Source organism: Cyclopterus lumpus, chromosome 15, assembly GCF_009769545.1.
Source record: "Cyclopterus lumpus isolate fCycLum1 chromosome 15, fCycLum1.pri, whole genome shotgun sequence".
Classification (NCBI taxonomy): Eukaryota; Metazoa; Chordata; class Actinopteri; order Perciformes; family Cyclopteridae; genus Cyclopterus; species Cyclopterus lumpus.
Window position 1 is genome coordinate 12,957,919 of NC_046980.1, and position 20,225 is coordinate 12,978,143.

The 20,225-nt window shown below is 43.7% G+C and overlaps 2 protein-coding genes across 5 annotated transcripts; one reads left to right on the forward strand and one right to left on the reverse strand.

Moving 5' to 3' along the window:
- Positions 1–750: 750 nt before the first annotated feature.
- Positions 751–12,616, forward strand: prom2 (prominin 2). Of its 3 annotated transcripts, none has more exons than XM_034552651.1 (25): positions 751–871; positions 1,526–1,675; positions 2,498–2,797; positions 4,140–4,201; positions 4,478–4,683; positions 4,912–5,032; positions 5,437–5,500; positions 5,614–5,703; positions 6,209–6,396; positions 7,270–7,344; positions 7,600–7,663; positions 7,784–7,940; positions 8,032–8,184; positions 8,309–8,432; positions 8,549–8,637; positions 8,874–8,958; positions 9,060–9,203; positions 9,316–9,384; positions 9,545–9,637; positions 9,752–9,805; positions 9,904–9,984; positions 11,003–11,071; positions 11,155–11,244; positions 11,411–11,523; positions 11,646–12,616. In XM_034552651.1, the coding sequence occupies exons 3-25, from the start codon at positions 2,554–2,556 to the stop codon at positions 11,695–11,697; spliced, it is 2,487 nt and encodes an 828-aa protein (XP_034408542.1). In that variant the 5' UTR covers positions 751–871; positions 1,526–1,675; positions 2,498–2,553; the 3' UTR covers positions 11,698–12,616. The 3 variants fall into 3 exon arrangements, 2 of the variants coding, with proteins under 2 accessions (XP_034408542.1, XP_034408543.1); XM_034552652.1 differs by having other exon boundaries at positions 770–871; positions 1,493–1,675; XR_004611178.1 differs by lacking the exons at positions 9,904–9,984; positions 11,411–11,523; positions 11,646–12,616 and having other exon boundaries at positions 766–871; positions 9,752–9,847; positions 11,155–11,180.
- Positions 12,617–14,945: 2,329 nt separating this feature from the next.
- Positions 14,946–19,989, reverse strand: LOC117744113 (Hermansky-Pudlak syndrome 6 protein). Of its 2 annotated transcripts, none has more exons than XM_034552228.1 (2): positions 17,029–19,989; positions 14,946–16,113 (listed from the first exon to the last, which is right to left on the reverse strand). In XM_034552228.1, exons 1-2 carry the CDS (start codon positions 19,674–19,676, stop codon positions 15,924–15,926), a joined length of 2,838 nt encoding a protein of 945 aa, XP_034408119.1. In that variant the 5' UTR covers positions 19,677–19,989; the 3' UTR covers positions 14,946–15,923. The 2 variants fall into 2 exon arrangements, with proteins under 2 accessions (XP_034408119.1, XP_034408120.1); XM_034552229.1 differs by lacking the exon at positions 14,946–16,113 and having other exon boundaries at positions 17,042–17,185; positions 17,277–19,989.
- Positions 19,990–20,225: the final 236 nt, after the last annotated feature.

A 20,225-nucleotide genomic window follows, 5' to 3' on the forward strand; every position in this document is an offset into this window, starting at 1 on the left:
ATGTTCTGATCTGCCAAGCTGGTGAATCAAACAAGCATCTCAGACATACTGCGCAACAAAGAGACCAAACGGAGACAGAAGGGCAGAGTGTTGACTCTTTTTTTTTTTGCAATAAAAGGTTTGATCCAACAAAAGCTACAAAGTAGTGTCTAGTATTTGCGCATGGCAGCTAATTCTGGACGTTGGGATATGTGATCAAATCATCTCAACCTCAGTTACTCTCTGGCTTTTTGAGCACTTTTAACCACATCGGGAAACGGTTTATGTTATGATTTTGAACCAATTCAGCCGAAAGTAATGGTAAAAAAAGTATGCCAGTCAGACACTTCAATCCCTGGCAACGGTGTTTCTTTAAATCATAACTATGTTCACCAGTGGGAAGCCAGTGAGGGATGACGTTCTTATCGCAACAATAACAGACCGACCTGTAGGAGTCTGATGCTGTTGTTGTTTCAGAAGCACAGAATCAATGAGGTCAATCACTGAGTGGCAACATGGCAAGGCCTTGAGAGGGTTCACTGGCCAAAGCCACTTGGTAAGAGCTCTCTTGGTAGCAGATTAAAGGATCAGCCTGTAATTGATGACTTTGGGTTGAGGTGAACCAGGGATGAGGGAACTGCAAGTGACACAAGGACAGACAGGTACACTCCTTTCACTTCATTTTCATCAGCAGAATTGGGAAGCCAATTAGGGACGCCCAACCGTGTTCCTTTTCTTGTTACTGTATTTCCTCTCAGCGGTGTAACAAATGAGTGACAAAGAGCAGGCAGTGTCATCATACCCTGGATCAAGCTGACAAACAAGACTTTATACAACGTTGTCACAGTTTCTTCTCTCCCTCAAGTGTCACCTCAGCAGAAGCAAGTTATTGGTAAGTAATAGCAATGTCTCCATTTTGTCCTGGTGTGGTTCTTCTTTTCCTGAAAGTAGCTTAATACTAAGCGTAGTTCAGTCTGTAGAGCTTTAACTCTAGTCTTGGCTTCTTCAGCTGCAGAGTTATACTGTATATCTTGACAAAAGTGATAACATGGGGGAGAACTAATTTATTTCAATAATGTCAGCTGAAACATTTCTCGGTAACATTTAGATGATATGTTCTCAAAACTCTAAAATGTTCTTCCCCCAACTGTCTCCTTCCCAGCTATGTTGTCCTGCATATTTGGTCTGCGTTGTTACTTGTTTCGGATACCACACCATTGCAGATATGGGCTTGGCGGTACACTTGGAGAGACTGGGTGACCGAAAAATTACCTTTTTATCCAGCAAAAAACGCAATATAACAATACAGTATACAACTGTGCAATTGGTACTGGCACAATAGCCTTGGCAAACCTGTTATTTCCCCCTGATGCTCTCAATAATCCAGGAAGCAAAGTGGTAGAAAATACCATTTGTTGGAAGGTAACCCTACCAATTATTTGCTTCTTTCCCACTGCTCTCACTCTTCTTTCCCACGTCCCTCCCTCCCTCTCTCCCTGGATCTATCTTTAAGAACCTCCCTTTCTCTCCCTCCCTCACTTCTCAGTGTTCTCCAGGCGAGCACACAGCCAGCTTCAACTTCACAGCAAGAGCAGAGCATATCAGGTTTCTACAGGACCTAAAGACTCACACGCCCCTCACTGAATTACTGGAGATCAGATCAGCGCGACTCTCCTTATCTGTGTGGCCAAGGAAGGTGAGTTGAAAACAGCCACATGCTCACTCTGCTCTCAGGTGTCTACATTGTGCTTTCCTTTACATTTCTATCCTTTCCTCATTTGCTCTCATTTGACTTTTAACTCATTCTTTTACCCTCTCACTCTCACCCTTACCTTGACAAGTGCCTAAACCAGGAGGAACTGCTCAGTCTTTGCTTCCAGAGAGGCTGTTTGAACAGTAAATATTCTTGTGCTGCTGTGTGTAGGTTTAAGGGGGCTATCGTGCTTCTTTTTTTTTTCAACAGCTTGCTTTGACCATAAGAGGAAATAGAAATGTTGTAATCCTTGTTAAGTTATTTGCTTAAGAGAGCTACACCTAAAAACATAGTAGATGATTGTTCAAATATCGTGCGGGAGCTTTGTGACGGAAGTAGACTTTATAAATGTTATGAGAGAGATGGGTCATGGGTTGGGATAAACAGAGGTGATGCAGGTATCTGAAGCAAGCAGATGCAGCATTTCTGTGTGTTTACACTAGGAACACATGACATCACAACCATACCTGCTAATAATTCTTCCAGGACATTTCCTGTAACTTTTTAAATGTCAGCACCATGTACTCTAAACTCCAAAGTCTCTGGTAAAGTACAGAAGTATGAAATAAAGGTTTAAATGTCACTTCTTTCCTCAGAAACGTTTGTGTAGGCGTTGGCTTAACGTTTATATTTCCCATTTATGAAATGCCATTGTAATGCTTCTTCTTTTTTTCTGTTGCCATTTTGTACCAAACTGCACTGTTACCTCTTTCTCTGTGACTCAGTCTGTGTCATTGTATTCGGTCTCTCTGTCTTGTTTTCCAGAGCCATGAGGTGATCACTCTGTTTGTCCAGCCAACAATCTTTCTCCACTTGTAGACATGGGATTTTGTGAGAGCGTGAAGGCTCGGAGGGGGCAGGGCAGCGCGGCCACGGTGGTGCTGCTGCTGCGGCTCAGCCTAGCCCAGTCTGTCCCCCCACATACGGTCTGTCCTGCAGCTGCGGCCCCACATAGCCTCACCCAGCCCCAGTACCAGCACACAGAAGAGGACGCCAGTGTGGGCTTCATGGCAGCTCTGGTCCAGTCCTTCCTCCACACAGTCCAGCCTAACCCCTTTCCTAAAGGTCAGTGTCATCAGTGTATCAGTCACTAATCAAACACTGAGTATTTCATCATGTTCTGGAGCATAAAGGACCCTGTCTACATCATCATTGTATAACGGTATTGCTTTGTCTAGGCTTCAGGTGCAACTTTAATGACATTAAAACCCTTTCACACTCATAATTTCCGTACAAAGGTGACACATTTTAACCCTTGAACCTCCTCTAATAATAATAAATAATAATCCATTTAATTTATATAATGCTTTTCTAGATACTCAAAGACACTTTACATTATACACCGTAGACACAGCTACGGGGAGCAATGCAGGGTTAAGTGTCTTGCTCAAGGACACATCGACTAGGGCGGGGATTGAACTGCCAACCTCTTGATTGAAAGACGAGCATGCTAACCACTGACCCATAGTCGCCCCACAAAAGTTAATAATGCCAGTATGGAAAGATGCCAGGATTGGTTAATCAGTAAGGCAATGGAACGTCTTGTATTTTGCTTGGTCATTCTTTAATCCTTATCTTTATGTTCTGCTCTGATGTTTTTAGGCCACTGTTTCCTCTTACCCAGACTGGTTTTACACCGGTCTTTTGTCTGTCCCTGTGACGAGTTGTAATGGCCAAAAGAAAACTTCTCTATTACTTTCTGCTTGCTATTGATTTCAAAAAGGGAAAAAACAGACACAAAGACATGTTGGAAAACCTTTCAAAGTTATTATTCTCAGTGATATTGATATTTTGAGTTAAACCACTAGCAACTTACTTAATGAGGCATAAAGAGGCTTATGTTTCATTACAAACCTTCTATGTGAACCGGTATGCGTCAACACAAACACGCTGTCTGCTCTATGATACGGCAAAACATCTTGATGGCTTATTGTAAAAATTCTCATTTTTAAGGTCATTTATGCCAGACAGCAATCTGATGTGACAGAGACAGATGGTGAGAACTATATAAATACCTTGTGTAAAGAGCACCTGAACAACATATCTTCTAGTTCCCTGCGCCTGTGTTTTGTGAATAATATCCAGGGCCATAAACCACAGGCTTTGCATTGTGTTTCTGTGTATAAATCCAATCTCTTTTGAAAGCTGTCCTAGTTTCCTAGAAACCACAAGATGGAGGTGTCAGATTTCCACTTTTACAATGCAAGAGATTAAAATGTTTGTATGGCGCACAAGGCATATTGTACCCATGGCCGGGCTTTTGTTCAAGGATAACTGGGACACAGCCTGGCGGAGTAGAACAGCAATTAGCTCTCCCCGGTTTCTGTGTTTCTCCCCGGTTTCTGTGTTTCTCCCCGGTTTCTGTGTTTTCTGAGTCAAACTTTTCTTTCTCTCTGATTTTTTTTAGATATGATCCTGAAAATAGTAAAAAATTTTGAAATACAGTTAAATCAAGAAATCATCAATGAAGTAAGTGAATGTAGATGTATTTACATATAACTTCTGTATGTGTGAGTGAGTGAGTGAGTGAGCCGCTCGAGCTGCTAATCTGAGAATGTTCAAACAGCCTTGTGTGTATTTATCCCAGTCGACTGAAGTTAATGAGACTCTTTTATCCTCTCTGATGGTGGACTCTCACCACAGTAATGTAAAACTGCCTGGTGATGTCTCTCCGTGTTTGATGTCACAACAGACCACAGAGACGTCTCGTGACATGTCTTTTTGTGTGTGCGTGTGTGTGTTCAGGCCCTGGTGTATGAAGTGGGGTTCGTGGTGTGTGCAGCCATTGGCGTCCTGTACATCGTTCTGATGCCTATAGTTGGTTTATTGTTGGCGTGCTGTCGCTGCTGTGGCAACTGTGGTGGGAAGATGTACCAGGAACAGACATCCTCCACTCAATGTCGCAGAAGAACTCTCTACTGGACCGGATTTGTCACCACAGTCATTCTCCTGTGAGTGTGTGTGTGCGTGTGTTTGCGTGTGTGTGTGTGTGTGTGTGTGTGTGTGTGTGTGCGAGTGCTCTCATGTGTGTTTTTTGACAGCATAATGATGTGTTATCTGAAATTAGCATTGCATAAAGACAGCTTGAATATGTATGCCTCACTGCCTGTGTGTCTCACTTGGATTATGTTCATGACACAAATTGAATTGTGTGTGTGCGTTTGTGTGCATATTTCTAGAGCTGGGAACATATGCATGTTCAAAAGTAACGAAGCCATCAAAGTGAGTGTGGACCAGAGTCAACTGGAGCTTAACAAAAGTATAAACAACATCCAATCCTTCCTCACTGTTGTGCCTCAGGTAAGAGAAAACCAGTTGATTGAGTATGGAAATATGCAAAAGTTCTGGGACTGCAGCATGATTATATTATATTACTCCGATTATGTTCTACACACCTGCCATCAATGTGCTGTGAGTCTACGGCTTTTATGTGAAGAGCAAACAGACTCCCAAATCCTCCAGTTATTCCACTGGTTAAAGACCAGTTCTGCACTCTGCAGTGTCAATACACTTATCCCAAGATTTAAGAGAGTGGGAGAAGGTTGATAGGAAAGGCAGGGAAGGGTTGTGTTTGTTCTTCATTTGCAAAAAAACAAGAAGGTTGCGTAATCAGTCATCGGTCATCGACGTATGGTATGTGGATTTTCAACCCATATCCTATTTGCACACTTTTAAATAGTTATTTCCCTCCTCTGCCTCTCCAGCAATTTGACTATGTGGTGAATGAGAGCTACAGAACCATACAGCAGGTTTCCAGCCATCTGGATGGTAAGAGAACTAATAATGTATAAATAGAGGAACCACTTTCGTTCACTAACAGCTGCGATACAATGTCTGTTCTCAACCTTGATTAACACCTCACACCTGTTTGTACCGATTAGACATTGGACCTCAGTTGGGAACAGAGATCAAGGCGCGAATCAGAGGAACCGCGGACCGAGCACTGCACTCGGTTAAACTGCTGAACCAAGGTACAGTGTACCTGCATGCTCTATCCCGCTTCAGTCTGAGCATGAGAATTATTGTGCGCATATTTTGCTCATGAGTATATTGTGTTTTTCACTTCTTTCCTATATATATATATATATATAATTTTTTCAGTTGAACTGGAATACATTCCAGACTCCAGACTTGTTTTTCTAAACATGCTCCCTTGCAACAGACAGCTGCAAATTAATGTATTAAATATATATTTATTGGGCTGCAGTAATTCTGCCTTTTCCAAGATGACAAATCAAGTGTTGATGCATCATTTACCGATATTGTCCACTCACTAAAAGCAGCTGGATTATAGCTCCCTAAATAATCAATCTCTTTTCTCTTTTAGTGCTCCCTTTTTGTTCAGAACTTCCCTTCATTTGAGCTTTTTTAATTACTTTTGATCTCAAAGCCAGCATCAAAAAAGTCGTAGTCTTAAAATAATTGTTACTTTTTAACCATGTGCATAAACTGACTGTTTTTCATTTGTGTGAGCAGATACTGAAAACACCAATCTTCAACTGGAGGGTCTGAACTCATCTTTGGCCCAGCTGCAGTCCAGCATGGACCACCTCCAGGCCAACTTCACTGCGGTTAAAAATCGAATCAATAGCACTTTATCCAACCAAAACTGCAGTGGCTGTAACACTAAGATACAGACCCTAACACTGGACACCTCCATAACTGTAAGTCCTGTTTTTGCGTAACCTCATAAGTAGCAAGAGATATTCCTGTGTTTTCTTTTTAAATGGAGTCATCTCAGCTCAAATGTTTGAAGCAAAAGAAGAGTTAGGTTTGACAGCTCAATTTCCTGAAGTACAGACAAAGAATCAGAGCCTTTATTGGGTTTGACAAGACATCATCATCAAGCAACAAAATGTACTTGATTTTATTATTTATTTAGTACGTTTTTAATTCATTTATGCAGTCAAACTCTGACGCAGGCTGATACACTGACACATGATAATAGCTCTTCATTTTTGGCTTTGTCTAAACAGCTGATTTGTCCTCTGAGTCCTCCCATCTGTTCTTCTCTATTCCTCCTACACTCCTAACTCTGGCACATGCAGACGCTCCTCTGCTCTCAATCTCTCTCGTCTTTTCTCCTTTCCTCTAATCTCATCTCTTCTCGCCTTCTCTCCTGTCCTTTACCCTCTTCTCTTCACCTCTTGTCACCTCTCCTCTAGTCTACTCTTCCCACGTCTCACCCCCTCTTTTCTTCTCTCTTGTCTCATCTTCTCCCCTGCCGTCTCCTCTCCTCTTCTGTGGTCTGATCTGGTGTCCTTCCCTCTCCTCTCCTCTCTTCTTATCTGTTCTCCTCTCGTCTCATCTTGTTTTGTCTCATTTCCTCATCAGTATTAAAGGGAATACTATATTAATATATAATGTCCATCATGACAACAAGACAAAAGAAGAGCCATCTTATCAACCTATTTTATTGTGGCCCATCTATAAAAATGTATAAAGACCTGCTGCCCTCTTCTGTTCGCTCGAGGTATAACACGTCATTACATGTGACGACTGGTCACAATAGTTTGTGTCTCGGTTTTTCTCCACAGATTCCCAGCTTGAACGAGTTCCAGTCTGCAATGGATGGAATCAACAGAGCTGATCTCAAATCCAAAATCATTGAGGTCAGTGACTTCTGATTAATAACAATATGCTAAAAAATCAACAATCTTGATAATGTTATGCCTCCTGTCTAAATAAGTGGATAGATAGGGAAGAGTGTTGAACACTTCTAACCAAAGATAATGTAATAATTGTTTAGTTACACACTGTGAGTGGAAGCTAATGTGTGTAAACAGAGTGGACTTACTGGTTGAAAGACACGATTCAACTTCAACACTATGTGAGAATTGTATGTATGTGAATTATCTGCCTTTCAGGTGGAGGGCTATTTCAACAGCATCCCCCAGAGCGTGACCAATGCCACTAAGGATGTAGTTCAAAGTGAGTGAGCACATTAACTGTCACACACTTTAGGCCTTCACTCTTTCAGATATTAGTGTCTTAAGATCAATAACATATTAAAAATGTCTATGTGTTTCTGTGTGTCCCTGTGTTTTTTAGGCAGCAAGCGGCTGTTAGGTAACATAAAAACACAGATCTCTCAGGTTACCAACGACATCCCTTTATCTGCTCTGACCAATGTGTCAGAGAAGCTGAACCTGCTGCAGAGAGAAATCAGCAAAGTCGCACCAGATGTCGAGAGAGTCGAGCATATTAGGTACAAAAAACAAACAGATGTGTTAACACATGTGATCAATGCAAGAAAAAGCCAAAAATCACATACTCACCATGTGTGCATACTTCTTCAGATGGGGAGTGTGTGTGGCCCTGTGCTGCGTGGTCCTTCTGGTGGTGGTGTGTAACTTCCTGGGTCTGGTCTTGGGCCCTCTGGGTCTGACACCCAAAGCAAACCCCACAAACCGCTCCTGCACAGCAGATTGTGGAGGCACCTTCCTCATGATGTGAGTGCTGCATGGGTTTTAATGTCGGATTCATTTTTAGCAACATGGGATGCTCTTATCCAGAGGGGAAACATTTAACTGTTTCACCTCCTTAACTCTTGTTTGACCTCTGACCTGGATGCAGCGGTGCAGGTCTCAGCTTCCTCTTCTCATGGCTGTTCATGATAGCTGTGCTGCTGCTGTTCCAGGTGGGCGGGAACGTTTACACTCTGCTCTGTCGGCCCTGGAGTGACGGACAACTGTTAAAGGTAACAATAACACAAAAAACACACTTGCACAAACCAATATCTGCAGGGATCTGAAAGCAGCTACAGACGTGTGTGAGATAGCCTTGTGTCAATAGTAATGCCTCCTCTCTCCACAGCTCATTGATACCCCAGGTGCATTTCCAGGGTTGGATATAGGTGCAACTTTGGGATTGAAAACCAACATCAATATCTCTGATATCTATAGGTGTGTGATGCCGATTCACCTCTCACACAGGAACAAATGCATATACTCATGTGCATGCATACACACAGGCTTGTCTTCATGTAGTTTAGTTGTACACACCTGTTCATCTCAGAATCCTTTTTTTTACAAGGTTTTTGCTTTTTTTCTCCTCCTTTTTATTTATGAGTCTAAAGTTTGTGGTATTAATTAAGCACTGTAAATGTATTATTGGGATTAGTTGTACTTAATGTTTACAGAGACTGTGAGCAAAACCAGCCTGTGTGGACAACGCTCCACCTGTATGAGCTCATAAACCTTGAAGACCTGCTCAATGTAACTAAAGTGAGTTTCCTAACAGTCCTTTTAAACTGCTCAAAATAAACAATGTTCCAAAAGAGTAACTTCATTGAACACATGTTGAAATGTGTCGCTCACACACTCAGTACACAGAGCAGATGCAGCAGCAGTTTGAGGATGCAAACATCACTCTGTCCGGCATCACTATCCTGACTCCTGAAGATAAAAACCTGCTCAGACAATTCTCCAGCAATGCTACAAATATTGACTCCACTGCTGTCACGCAGCAGGTAGGGCCTTATTCATGGAATTGCATGTATTTTTGAGTAGATTTATCATCATTACGTGCATCCATGTGTGACGTGACGTTGTGATCCAGTGTCCCCTGCTTGTCTCTTTCAGATGAACAACATTTCCAGCATCAATCTGAATAAAACAGCAGATATACTTGATCTGCTCGCTACCTTTCAAGTCAGTTCCATTAACATGATACATATTGCCTTGTTATCCTTTTACACCTTACTCTGCTTCTCTGCGCTATAAACACGTCACATGATTCCTCACTGAATACTTTTTTTTTTTTCGGGTTTGCGTGTGTCTTGCAAATAAACAACCATTTGCTTGTTTCTAGCCCAACAATGATATTCGAGAAGAGCTCCAAAATGAGGCCAAGGCCCTGAGGCAAATCCAGACCGATATAGAAACAATCATCATCTCACAACTTGTGAGTAGCCTGCCCCATCTGGGCTGCCATCTCTCCTGATGACCTCATTCTGGTTTTCACATATTGGTCATCCATCTGAATTTAAACATGGACATCTACTGATTTTGCCCTCAGGACAACCTGAACTCAACCATCGGGAGACTTGTATCCACAGCAGAAAAAATGAATGTGAGGGCACTGACTAACACCTGAACACTGCCAAGAATAAAAGTAACTCCCGTCTCTTTCTTCCTGTGGCTCATCCCCTCCTCTTCCGGCTCTTCCAGGGAACAGTGGAGGAGGTGCTGAGCAACGTGGGAGCAGTACAAGACTTCCTCAAAACAAATATGACACAGATTGTCAAGACCGTGAGTGGAGTCACGAGTCACATGAGTTAGAAAAAAGAGGGCTCCATGTGCTCAGTTAATGCCATGTGGTCGGTCAGCCATTTAGCCAGAGGAGGTGTGCTGCTTGTAGTTGAAACAATGTGCTTGTTGGTTCCACGTCAATAGCGCATGCATTACATAGTAGTTATGCAAGCTTTTTACCAACGGACTGTGCTAGTGTTTCCTTTTTATTGATTTTCGATGACATGTTTTGCCATGTAAACATTGTTGGTGGGATCGTAACAAACCCGACTTCAATGACCAGCATCCACTTTAAATATCCAGATGCACTTAAATCTAGAATTGAATAATCATCCTCAATTATTGATTTAAAGGATATGGCTGACCGTGTTATTTTTTTCACGTCAACAAAAAAAACGGACACATCTCTCCTCTGACTTTAGAACCCGGTCTTAAAATCTTAAGAAACAGCTCATAAATATGTAGCTTTTTGTTAAAGATTTCCTCAAACACCTGGGCATTGTAGTTTTTAACAAAGGTTGACCAAACGGCAGCACATGCTGCGGTTGTCTTAAGATGCGGTTTATGCACAGCTGGTGCTCTTGTCAGTATTTACATCACCACGACTGTGCATATGGGATTGACCCAAAATGAAGTAAATTGTGTGTGGGTGTTCATGTTAATGAAGGAACATGTCACCCAGTGCGACGGTGTGGCTGCACAAACAATACTTGTTACTTAGATTAAGTAATTGTGGGATTTGTTGAGAGTAATACAAATATAGAATATCACCAGCCTTATATTTGATGTTTGATGCATTATGTTAAATTCCCTCTGTGCATGAAATGTGCTCTATGAATAACTTAATTGCCTTGCCTTGTCACACTGCCATTGCAGTTATTTACGGGTCACTACAGAGGATTTACCCAGAAGTCCACATGCTGAGATGGCCAAAAGTTGCACTGATTCCTCACGACCTCCCACATGAAGCAGGGAAAACATGTTTGGAATTTACTCTCTCTCTCTCTCTTGATCCTAGGAGAGCAGAATGTTTGTGAACTGTCAGCTGGGTTACTTCATTAATTATGCTAACTGGGCAAATGTTACGGTAAATGTTGGTCCGACTTTTACATTTTGAACATACACACAGTCCGATGTTTGTACGGTACTGATCTCTGTCCTCTCCCTTAGATCACACAGCAGGTGGGCCGCTGTAGGCCGGTGGCGGGAGCTGTGGACTCGGCTGAGATCATCCTCTGCTCTTACATCGTGGAGACTCTGGTGAGGATCAGGTGTTGTTTGCTGCACCGACAGCTGTACACGGTCATGACTAATTGGTCTTTTTGGGACAAATATTAAGTCTGGAGAGTAGGGACTAGTTTGAGAAATGGCTTGTGTTTGTCCTTTTGTATCAGTCCTCATTACACCTATTGCTCTGTCTTTTTAGAATGCATTCTGGTTCAGTCTGGGCTGGTGCATGATCTTCTTCATCCCCAGCATAATCTTTTCTATCAAACTAGCAAAGTACTACAGGAGAATGAAGTTTTCTGACGTCTACGAGTAAGTAGCACAAACAACGTATGACATACAACATCTACTAAATGTTTCTACTCGAATCACATGACTGATTCATTTGACTCTGCTGGCCTGCCTTTGACTGCTCTTAATGTCTCTATTTCCAGTAACAAGTTAATTATGCACCACATCCCACGGGCCCAGATGAAAATCCCCTGAGAGGACGGCATATGTTGGTTACAGCTTTAAATGACTGAGACACATGGTGCACATTGTCACTCTGGTTAAGTCTGAAAAAAAGAAAGAAAAGTCTCATAAAAAGAAGAAATGGTGAGGTTACTTATTTCAATTTTCACCAGATGCAAAGCAACTGTATTAGTGGAACCTCACAGTGTCACACCTCAGGACACAAGGGAATCGGCAGGGAATTTTTCACAATTTAAAATAAACCTCTCAAAGTGACTTATTATGTGACATAAATGTTTTGTACGTATTTTTCTATATGAACTGAGCTACTGCTGGATGGGTTGTATATTTCAAACTGGAAAGTACATTTCTGTGAGTTAATCACCTTTAAATGCAGTGATGTTTGTGTGCAGTGTTGAATGCAGCAGAGCGTTACCGTGCCAACAGGCTTTTTATAATGTTCCAGCCTTTTGCTGCTATGGTCTGGCCACCTCATTCCAGCATTGTGCAACAGTGTAGCTGCACAAACAATACTTGTTAGTTAAATTAAGTCATTGTTGGATTTGTACAACTATAGAATATCATAATATTTCCAGTGCAAAAACAGTTTTAAAATCAAATTCTTAATCACATTTGCACTAATATTGGAAATGTAAGCACACATTTTTGTATGAATGACGGAAACTGAATGGAAATGATTGGAATAACCGATACATACGGCCGCAAAGTTCATCGTGAGTTTCTTTGCTTAAGATTACGTTTGTACATTTAGATTTTCAACTGACGTGATTCATGATTCCATAATGATTATTTTTGCACTTTGTACTGCTTTGTCCTCAGTAATAGATTGTGTTTTACATTTCTGTTACACAGCACTTTATAAATCGTTAATTTGGTCAAAGGGATTGAGATGTTGTGAACTATTGTAAATAAATGGCCACTGATCCACAAACAAGTCTGCTGTGCATTTTTCTACCTTTTAGCCGTAACACAAGTGGAATCTCAAAGATCAGTTTATTTTCCACACAAACCATGAAAGTGCTTTTCACAGTTCAGCATTCCCCTTTAGATCGAACATGAACCTTCTTCACATTGTTCCCAATCTAAGTTGAACAAGCTCGGTTCTGGTAACAAATACAGTCCACAGTCCCACAAACAGTTAAAAGCAGGTTATGATTTGCTGGGCTGGACAAGGACGGCTTGTCTCAGGGATCATGATTACTATCACGCTTCTCTGGTATCTCAACAGTCATGCAAACAGATTCCTCACTCATGTGACACTGTGTATATTAATTAACACGAGAAGAGGACTTCTGTGTGAGCTGACTGAAAACCAAGACGTACACATTTAACTTGTATTATTTCAAAATAACATGCATCCGTGTTGGTTAGATAATGGTCAAATAATAACAGATAAACTGTGTGGTAAAGTACTTTTTTTAAGTACAGGAAGTTTTGTCGATTTAAATAAGTCTTACTAAGGACAATGAAAGACAACAGTGAAAAAGGGCACAATCATCTCCTTAAGAGAGTCCAGCCATGCAAACCTGTCTCTTTGGCAATTGCAGCAACACAAACTGGTGAATTCAACCCTTCCGTCGCAGTCTTGGGTTTTGTTCAGTCAGTTGAGTGTTTTTATTTTTAGGTTTCCTGCCTCGTGTCTTGTATCAGGTTTTACTTCCTTACCTTGGTGGGGTTTCTTGCCTTTGTTGACTGTCTGCCCTGATTAGTGTCACCAGTTTCTTGTCAGCCCTGCAGTCACCAGACCTCCTGCTCACCTGTTTTCCAGCTTCCCTATTTGTAGGTTCCTATTCACAACGTATCGGTCCCTTTGTTCTTTTTCTGCTCATCGTTACACACTGACTTTTGTTTGCCTGTTACCTGCGTGCTATTGAAGATTCTGATTTGTAAGTTATTTCTTTGATTCAATCATTTACTGCTGACATCTGGATCAAAGGCTGTGATTTCATTTGTATGCCCAAGTACAAATGTAATAGATTAATGATCCCTGGGCTCATGTATAGTCTGTCCAGTCACGGGAGAAAAAAAACAAGAGCCGCGGTATGATTATTAAATCTATTCACCGCATTACCTAGAAGCTATAAGAAGTATCACCACCCGCAAGGCTTCCGTGTTGCTTTACGGCCGGCAATTCCAACATGTGTGAAAAATAAACTAACTCCAGCCCGAGAGCTCCATAAATATAAATGATTACAATATTTTTTAGTGCAGTTATCCTTCCATTGATACATTCATTGTTGCAGCTCTGTAGCATATAGCCAAGTGTTCAGAGACAAGCAGAAGACAAAGGAACAGCCAGGCGGCATTTGTTTAGCTTCGTTATTGTTTACAGAATGCATCTATAATTAGAACAAGTGAATCAATTACAGCTCCAGAGTGACTCACACCCTTGTAATATGAGATGAGAATTCAACTTGAAGAGAGAAATGCTGGACACAAAGTGAAAGCAAAAGAAAAATGATGGAGGAAAATAGAGGGACTGGCTGAGGGATGTTCTGTATCAGATTAGGACTTTTTCTACAGCCCTTTTGGGAAGACTCGGCCTCTTATTACTGAAGATACATGAGCCACCCTCCACTCTCCACTTATTCCACTCCTGTGATATCATATCCCTTCACATTGCCATGTGGAACCTGCTTAGTTGCTGTGAGAACCAGCAAGTGTACACACACACACACACACACACACTTTTGTTTTCAGAGTTAGCTAAGATAAGCTTAATGGGTAACAACTGCACATTCCGCTTATAGGCCCTGACCATGGAAACGATTGAGTGCACGCGCCCGCCCGCCCCCCCCCCCCACACACACACACACACACACGTGGATTTGTCCATAGCAGGGATATGGTGAAAGTCAGAAATGGGGGCAGTGGATCATGTGAATGAATGATCGAGTGTACAAGACGTGGCTAAGCTTTTATATACAGTGTTTCTGGTTAGACTGAATTAGCTGTAAATAAACTTTATGGAAATATTGGCCTTGACATGTTAGTTGTTTCAGATTAAATAGCATGTGACCTGTCAGCAGACCTGTTGTGCAGGAGTGTGAATGGAATATGCTGACGGGCTGAACAAACCAGAACGTCAGCCCACTGCGGGCACAGAGACGTGTGGCAGGTAGTGTGACAGATGCATGTCTTGTTAATTGGCCGTCTGTTCAGTCCCATCATGCATCAGGGAGGAACACGATGCAATCAAACAGCACCTCAAACTTTCAAAAGCTGCCAGAGTGCAATCAAAACTTCAGTCACAACAACAATGAGTTTAACAAGCTTCACATTTATTGCAGAACAAGCAACTCGATATGAAGAACTCTGGACAGCGAACATACGTTGTATCTACAGTTTAATAGCAGACAGCATCGGTTCATAAATACTTGGAATACTTGTTTTTTCAAATAACGCTTAAAGGAGAGCATCATTAAAAGTAAACAAAGTAAGAATGTAGGCGTGAAATTTAGTTGAGCAAATCCAGGAATCGTTCTCAACAGAAATCAGTTTGTGGCAAATAAACATTTAACATGTGAGCAGTCATAACATCAGGATGAGCCCCGTTCCCAGAGGCTCTCAGATGGGCTGCTACAGAGAAACTCACGGCACTGAACTGCACTCAGTCCTACAGATTTGGTTGAGCTGGTTTAAGTGCACAAAGCTTGGAATGACACCATTAGTACAGTCAGACCAGAGGAAGAAATCAGCAGGTTTCATATTGAAATCAAAATGTCCTACACAATAAAAGCGTTTGACTGGAGAGGCCAAGAGTTGTTACCCTGATCTGCCTCCAGAAGATGAGACCCAGCAGGAATGTGACGCTACGCTGTAAATGAACTGATTGTTCTGCAGCATTTTAGAGTCCGATTGTCATTCAACAATTTCGAGATGTCACAAATCTCACCCATGCAAGGCAAAGGGATGTTTTAGTAGTCTTCAAAAGAGTGTGAGAAAATAAACCACATTTTGTTCATTGCTTCCTTTGATTAAAACACACAATATATAGACTGCACAAACATTAATAAGGCATTAAATACTATAGGCACTTAAATATACTTTTGTTAACAGCACTAAATCGAAAAACATTCATCTGGACAGATGCATGGGCCAAACAATACTGACTGGGGTGATGTAAAAGTGCAATCGGTTCCAGAGCATGGAGAAAGCTAACATGGCCAAGGAAACAAGACTAATATCTTGTATAATATTACCTAATATCTTTAATAGCATTCCCCTCACTGGGTCCATTAAGGAAGACGTACATGACCTGATGCAAGCAGCACATCCATGTTAGTCACAACATACCAAACCCACACTCCAATACTAACTGAATTACCTCCACAATTGAATTTAAAGTCAAACTGTGAGTCACTTACTGGGTATAAAGTCTGGAATGTCCTGTGAGGCTCCGAGGGAGCAAAGAGGACAAGATGGCGTCTAGAGAGACAAACAGATGACAAGACTTTAAAAATTGAAGCAAAAGACAGAAAGGCAGACTGCTGTGTGGTTTAGAGGTCACACGGTCTGGTTGAGCCCATCGAAACCAGGTTAATGTTTAAGCACTTATGATATGTTAATAGTCAATCAAGGAACCTTGGACCACCGTACCCGCCTCCTCTTCTAAACTATTCCACACTCAAAACAAACATTCAAACACAAAGGCCGGCTTGTCTCAGTAGATTACCCACTGCATGAAGCCACTTTGACACCAACAACTGAAAGGCAGCCATGGGAGTTAGTGGCTTTGTTTTAGACTGAGCAGTTGAACACAAGACATTATAATTTATTAATGGTGCTTTGATAAAGACTATTCTTATTCAAGGTAAGACTATGCAAAAGCATTCTCATACACGTGCAGTTAAGGCTTAAGAGATAAATAACATTGCAGATGTACACACACATATACATACATACATACACACACACACACACACTTTAAGAATTACCTGTGCTATTTACACTAGTCAGATCTTCAGTAGTAATTTCATAGTTTTTAGTAGTCACACTTTATCTGACATTACCAATCTCTTTAAAAAACACCATCAAATATCACAATTAACTGCATTACACTGATAATACCTTCAACAGTATATTATTCGGTCTTAATTTGATCGTCAACACACGCTGCATCAAAGCTTGGTCGGATTATGCGTGGGATGTTTTATGAGAGAGGTTTTGTTTATCATGTTGAGTGTTCACGTCTATGGAAATTAAACCGGGTTAGCGGGTTGCGCAACCCTGGCTCTTGGGACAGTTGTGTGTGTGGACGAATGCTGGTCGGGTGTTTCTGCAAGAGAAGCCGGGGCGATGTTGTCGTCAAGAGGGGAGTCTGTGCTCGGATCTGAGACCGACCTGGGCTGCTCTGTGGGCTGGCGAGGAGGTGCAGGAGGGGGGAATGATGGTGACTGGAGGATGTCTGCATAGCGCTGGCTAGGCTTGGTCTCCCTCTGAAGGACTTTTCTCAGGAGAGGTTTCAGCAGTCCGATGGTCAACTGGCTGCTGTGGGAGTCTGCAAAGGGAGCAGGGGACATGGAGGTTTTAGTGGAGAAGGAGGAGGAGGAGGAGGGCACGGTGTTAGGGGAAGGGAGGTTTTTCAGCACCAAGTTGAGAATGGTGGTGACCGTGAGGTCTTCTGGACACAGCGCCCACAGCAGGTCCAAATAGGGGTCCAGGTCTCTGTGCTGAATCACCTCATACAGCAGAGTGGTGAAAATCTCCTTGTTGAGCAGCGGACTCTGTTTGCAGAACTTCTGGGCCACCTGGGTGACCCACTCCCACTGCTGCTTGGCCATGAGGATCCTCAACGCCTGCAGGATGGCATTAGGACGCCCACTGACCAGCAGCAGCTCCACCTCTAAGTCCTGGCATCCATCTCTGTCTGGCGTCAGGCTGGACAGGACGCACAGGGCTCGTTTGTAGAGCGGCACATTGTTCTCCCCGCCCTCCCCTCCCCTCCCACTGGAGAAGCCCCAGGAGGAAGAAGCCAGGCTGAGGCCCAGGCCGGCGGAGCCCTGCTGCTGCTGGGCGAGCTCAAGGAACCTGGGCAACCAGCTGGGCTGGAAGGAGAACACTGAGTGGCAGAGGAGTTCAAACACAGGCAGGGCAGCTGGAGAAGTGGACTGTGTGTGTTTGTAGTTGGTGCTGTGATCACCTTTGAGGCTATAATTGTGTTTTGGCCCACCGTTTGTCAAAGAGAGGCAGGTCGGGGTGCTGGGTGTCGTAGCAGGACTGAGGACAGTTTTCCACACTTCTGGGGGAGCCCTGCTGGACAGAGAGCCGTCCCCGTTGTGGTGTAGCTGAAGGGCAGCCTGCGCTGCTCTCCACAACTGGCAGGGGAAGATGCTGAAGAGGGAGTTGAGGTAAAGCAGAGCCTCTCTATCCAGTTCTGAGACCGAGAGCAGCCTGGCAACTTCTTTCTCAACGAGACTCTCGCACACTGCCTCCACCTCTTTGGTATTCCCCCTCACTAAACTCCCCTTCACCTCCTCCAGAGAGACCAGAGCCTTGAGCTCAGACTCCAGAGAAACCATGAGCTTGTCTTGTCCTGCTGTACATCCGACTCCTCCATTCTGGGACGGCTCTGTTCCTTTCTGCCTCAGCCCTGTGCTGAGGTAGTTCCTGAGGATGGACGCTAAAGAGATGGGCGCCTGGAACCTACCTCCTTTCTTCAGCGTGTCCACAGTGAGCTGGGTGCTGCTCAGGCTCCTCTGCTGGTAGTATTTACAGGCCTCCTCAAAGACAGCCTCTACCAGCAGGGCTTCTGGATGATTACTCTCCACTGCACTGAGACAAGACGGCTTCCGCTTTGAGCCGCAATCTCTGGAGTCTGTCTCCCTGTTCACAACCACAAAAAGACCGGTTTCTAAGAGCAGGTGAGGTGCACATCTTTCAGCACAATTTACATACAATACCCCCTCGTTCTTCAGCGTGATCTTTTCCAGCTCTCTGCCACAGTTCACGTCTATCAGATGCAGGTTTTGCCCGATCACCACCGCTATGACGTCCTGATACATGCAGAGGCTCGTGTGAGTACCACGCGTGACCAAGCAGTTGCCTGCCAGCTTGTATACCTGCCGCAGCATCCCATCTTTCTGCAGAAGACACACCCACCCTGTGCTGAGCAGCAGCAGCAGGCCTCCACAGGCCGTGGGAGAGAAGTCGTAGATCTCAGGTGGTTCAAGTGTTGATAAATATCCCAAACAGTCCGTCAGCAACCTTTTTAAGTCAGACTCTTGAGCTGAAAGCTTTTTGAGGGGTGTGCTTTTGCATGTGGTGCCGACTGTGAAGGAATCTTGGAGAGGGGACCAGGAGAGAAAACATTTGGAGACGGTCATCGGCGGCTTCCCTTTCAAATCAGGAAGAAGATGTACAAATTCACCGGAGCTGACCACCGTGAATTTAGGATTGTTGTGGAGGGCGATTTTCACTCCTCCCAGGCTCACAGCCCCCTCAGACACCTCGAAGTCACGTCTGCAAACACAGTATCTCAACTTATTCCTTGTGGAGCTGAGAGCAGGGGTGCTCTCTGAGGGCGGCCTCTCCTCACACCAGATGAGGAGGTTGGACCATGCGCACACGGACACCACTGTTGCTCGGGGGCTGTTGCACAGATCTGAAGATTGCAGGAGATGCCAGCCTGCTTTGCACTCCTGGAATTTCCAAAACTCCGCTTTCCCATTCTCATAAACGACCGCCACGGCCGCCGTGTCTCTGCTGCTGTCACGATGGTCCAAATACAACACGTCCACGATGGGCACGGCTCGCGTCGACCGCAAATCCAGCTTCTTCTGGTTCTGGACAAGATGGGGTCTTTCAAACTTGTCCAGAGTCACGAGACCGACCTGAGGCTCGCGAAAGATGACATGGACGTGACGTCCTTCTGGGCTCAGGCGGACGTTTGACAGGCTGTTTGTGTTCTCGTGACTCGTCAGTCTGAGGACGTCTTCACCGCCAGTAAAGTCCCCGAAATCTGACAGTTGCTCCAACACCAACCGCGCCATAACTTCCCGTGTGGTGCGTGAAGCAGCTCGTGAATAACAGCCTGGGAACTAGCCTGCTAGCTCGTGCGCCACATAAATCCGACTGCGGGCTCAGGGGGAGACTAACCGAGCGGCATCCCGTTAGGTCCGAGGAGAGGCTTCACCCCGCATGTTAACGTCCGTCCTCCGACAGCCTTCGACCCCGGTGACCCCGGTGACCCCATGTCGGTACGCAACAGTGCGAAACCGTCCGCTGACAGGAACCGCTGAACAAGTTTCAGGTCCAAATTGAGGACGGCACTTTACTCATTCCGATGCTATGCTAGCACTGCCCCTCGCGTCACGGGGTTGTTCATTTCCGGATACCGATGAAGATTTGCATAAAAAGGGGACAAAGAGTGTTTCGAGGCGGAGAGAAGAGCAACTGCTGCTGCGCGCTGGTCTCCAGCCAGCTATTCCTCTACCAAGTCAACCGAAGTTACACATCTTAACATCTTTGCGTTGGAAATACAAATTGTATTTTACACAGTATCTTGAGAATAAAAAAGTAGCCACACATCTATCTATCTA

Bases quoted from the DNA above. Each gene is read 5' to 3' on its own strand.
- prom2 (XM_034552651.1), top strand. From the start codon at position 2,554: ATGGGATTTTGTGAGAGCGTGAAGGCTCGGAGGGGGCAGGGCAGCGCG. The intron at 4,684-4,911 runs GTGAGTGTGTGT...GCATATTTCTAG, and splicing joins GTCACCACAGTCATTCTCCT to AGCTGGGAACATATGCATGT. The intron at 11,524-11,645 runs GTAAGTAGCACA...CTCTATTTCCAG, and splicing joins AAGTTTTCTGACGTCTACGA to TAACAAGTTAATTATGCACC.
- LOC117744113 (XM_034552228.1), bottom strand. From the start codon at position 19,676: ATGGCGCGGTTGGTGTTGGAGCAACTGTCAGATTTCGGGGACTTTACT. The intron at 16,114-17,028 runs GTCGGTCTCAGA...TTGTCTCTCTAG, and splicing joins CAGCCCACAGAGCAGCCCAG to ACGCCATCTTGTCCTCTTTG.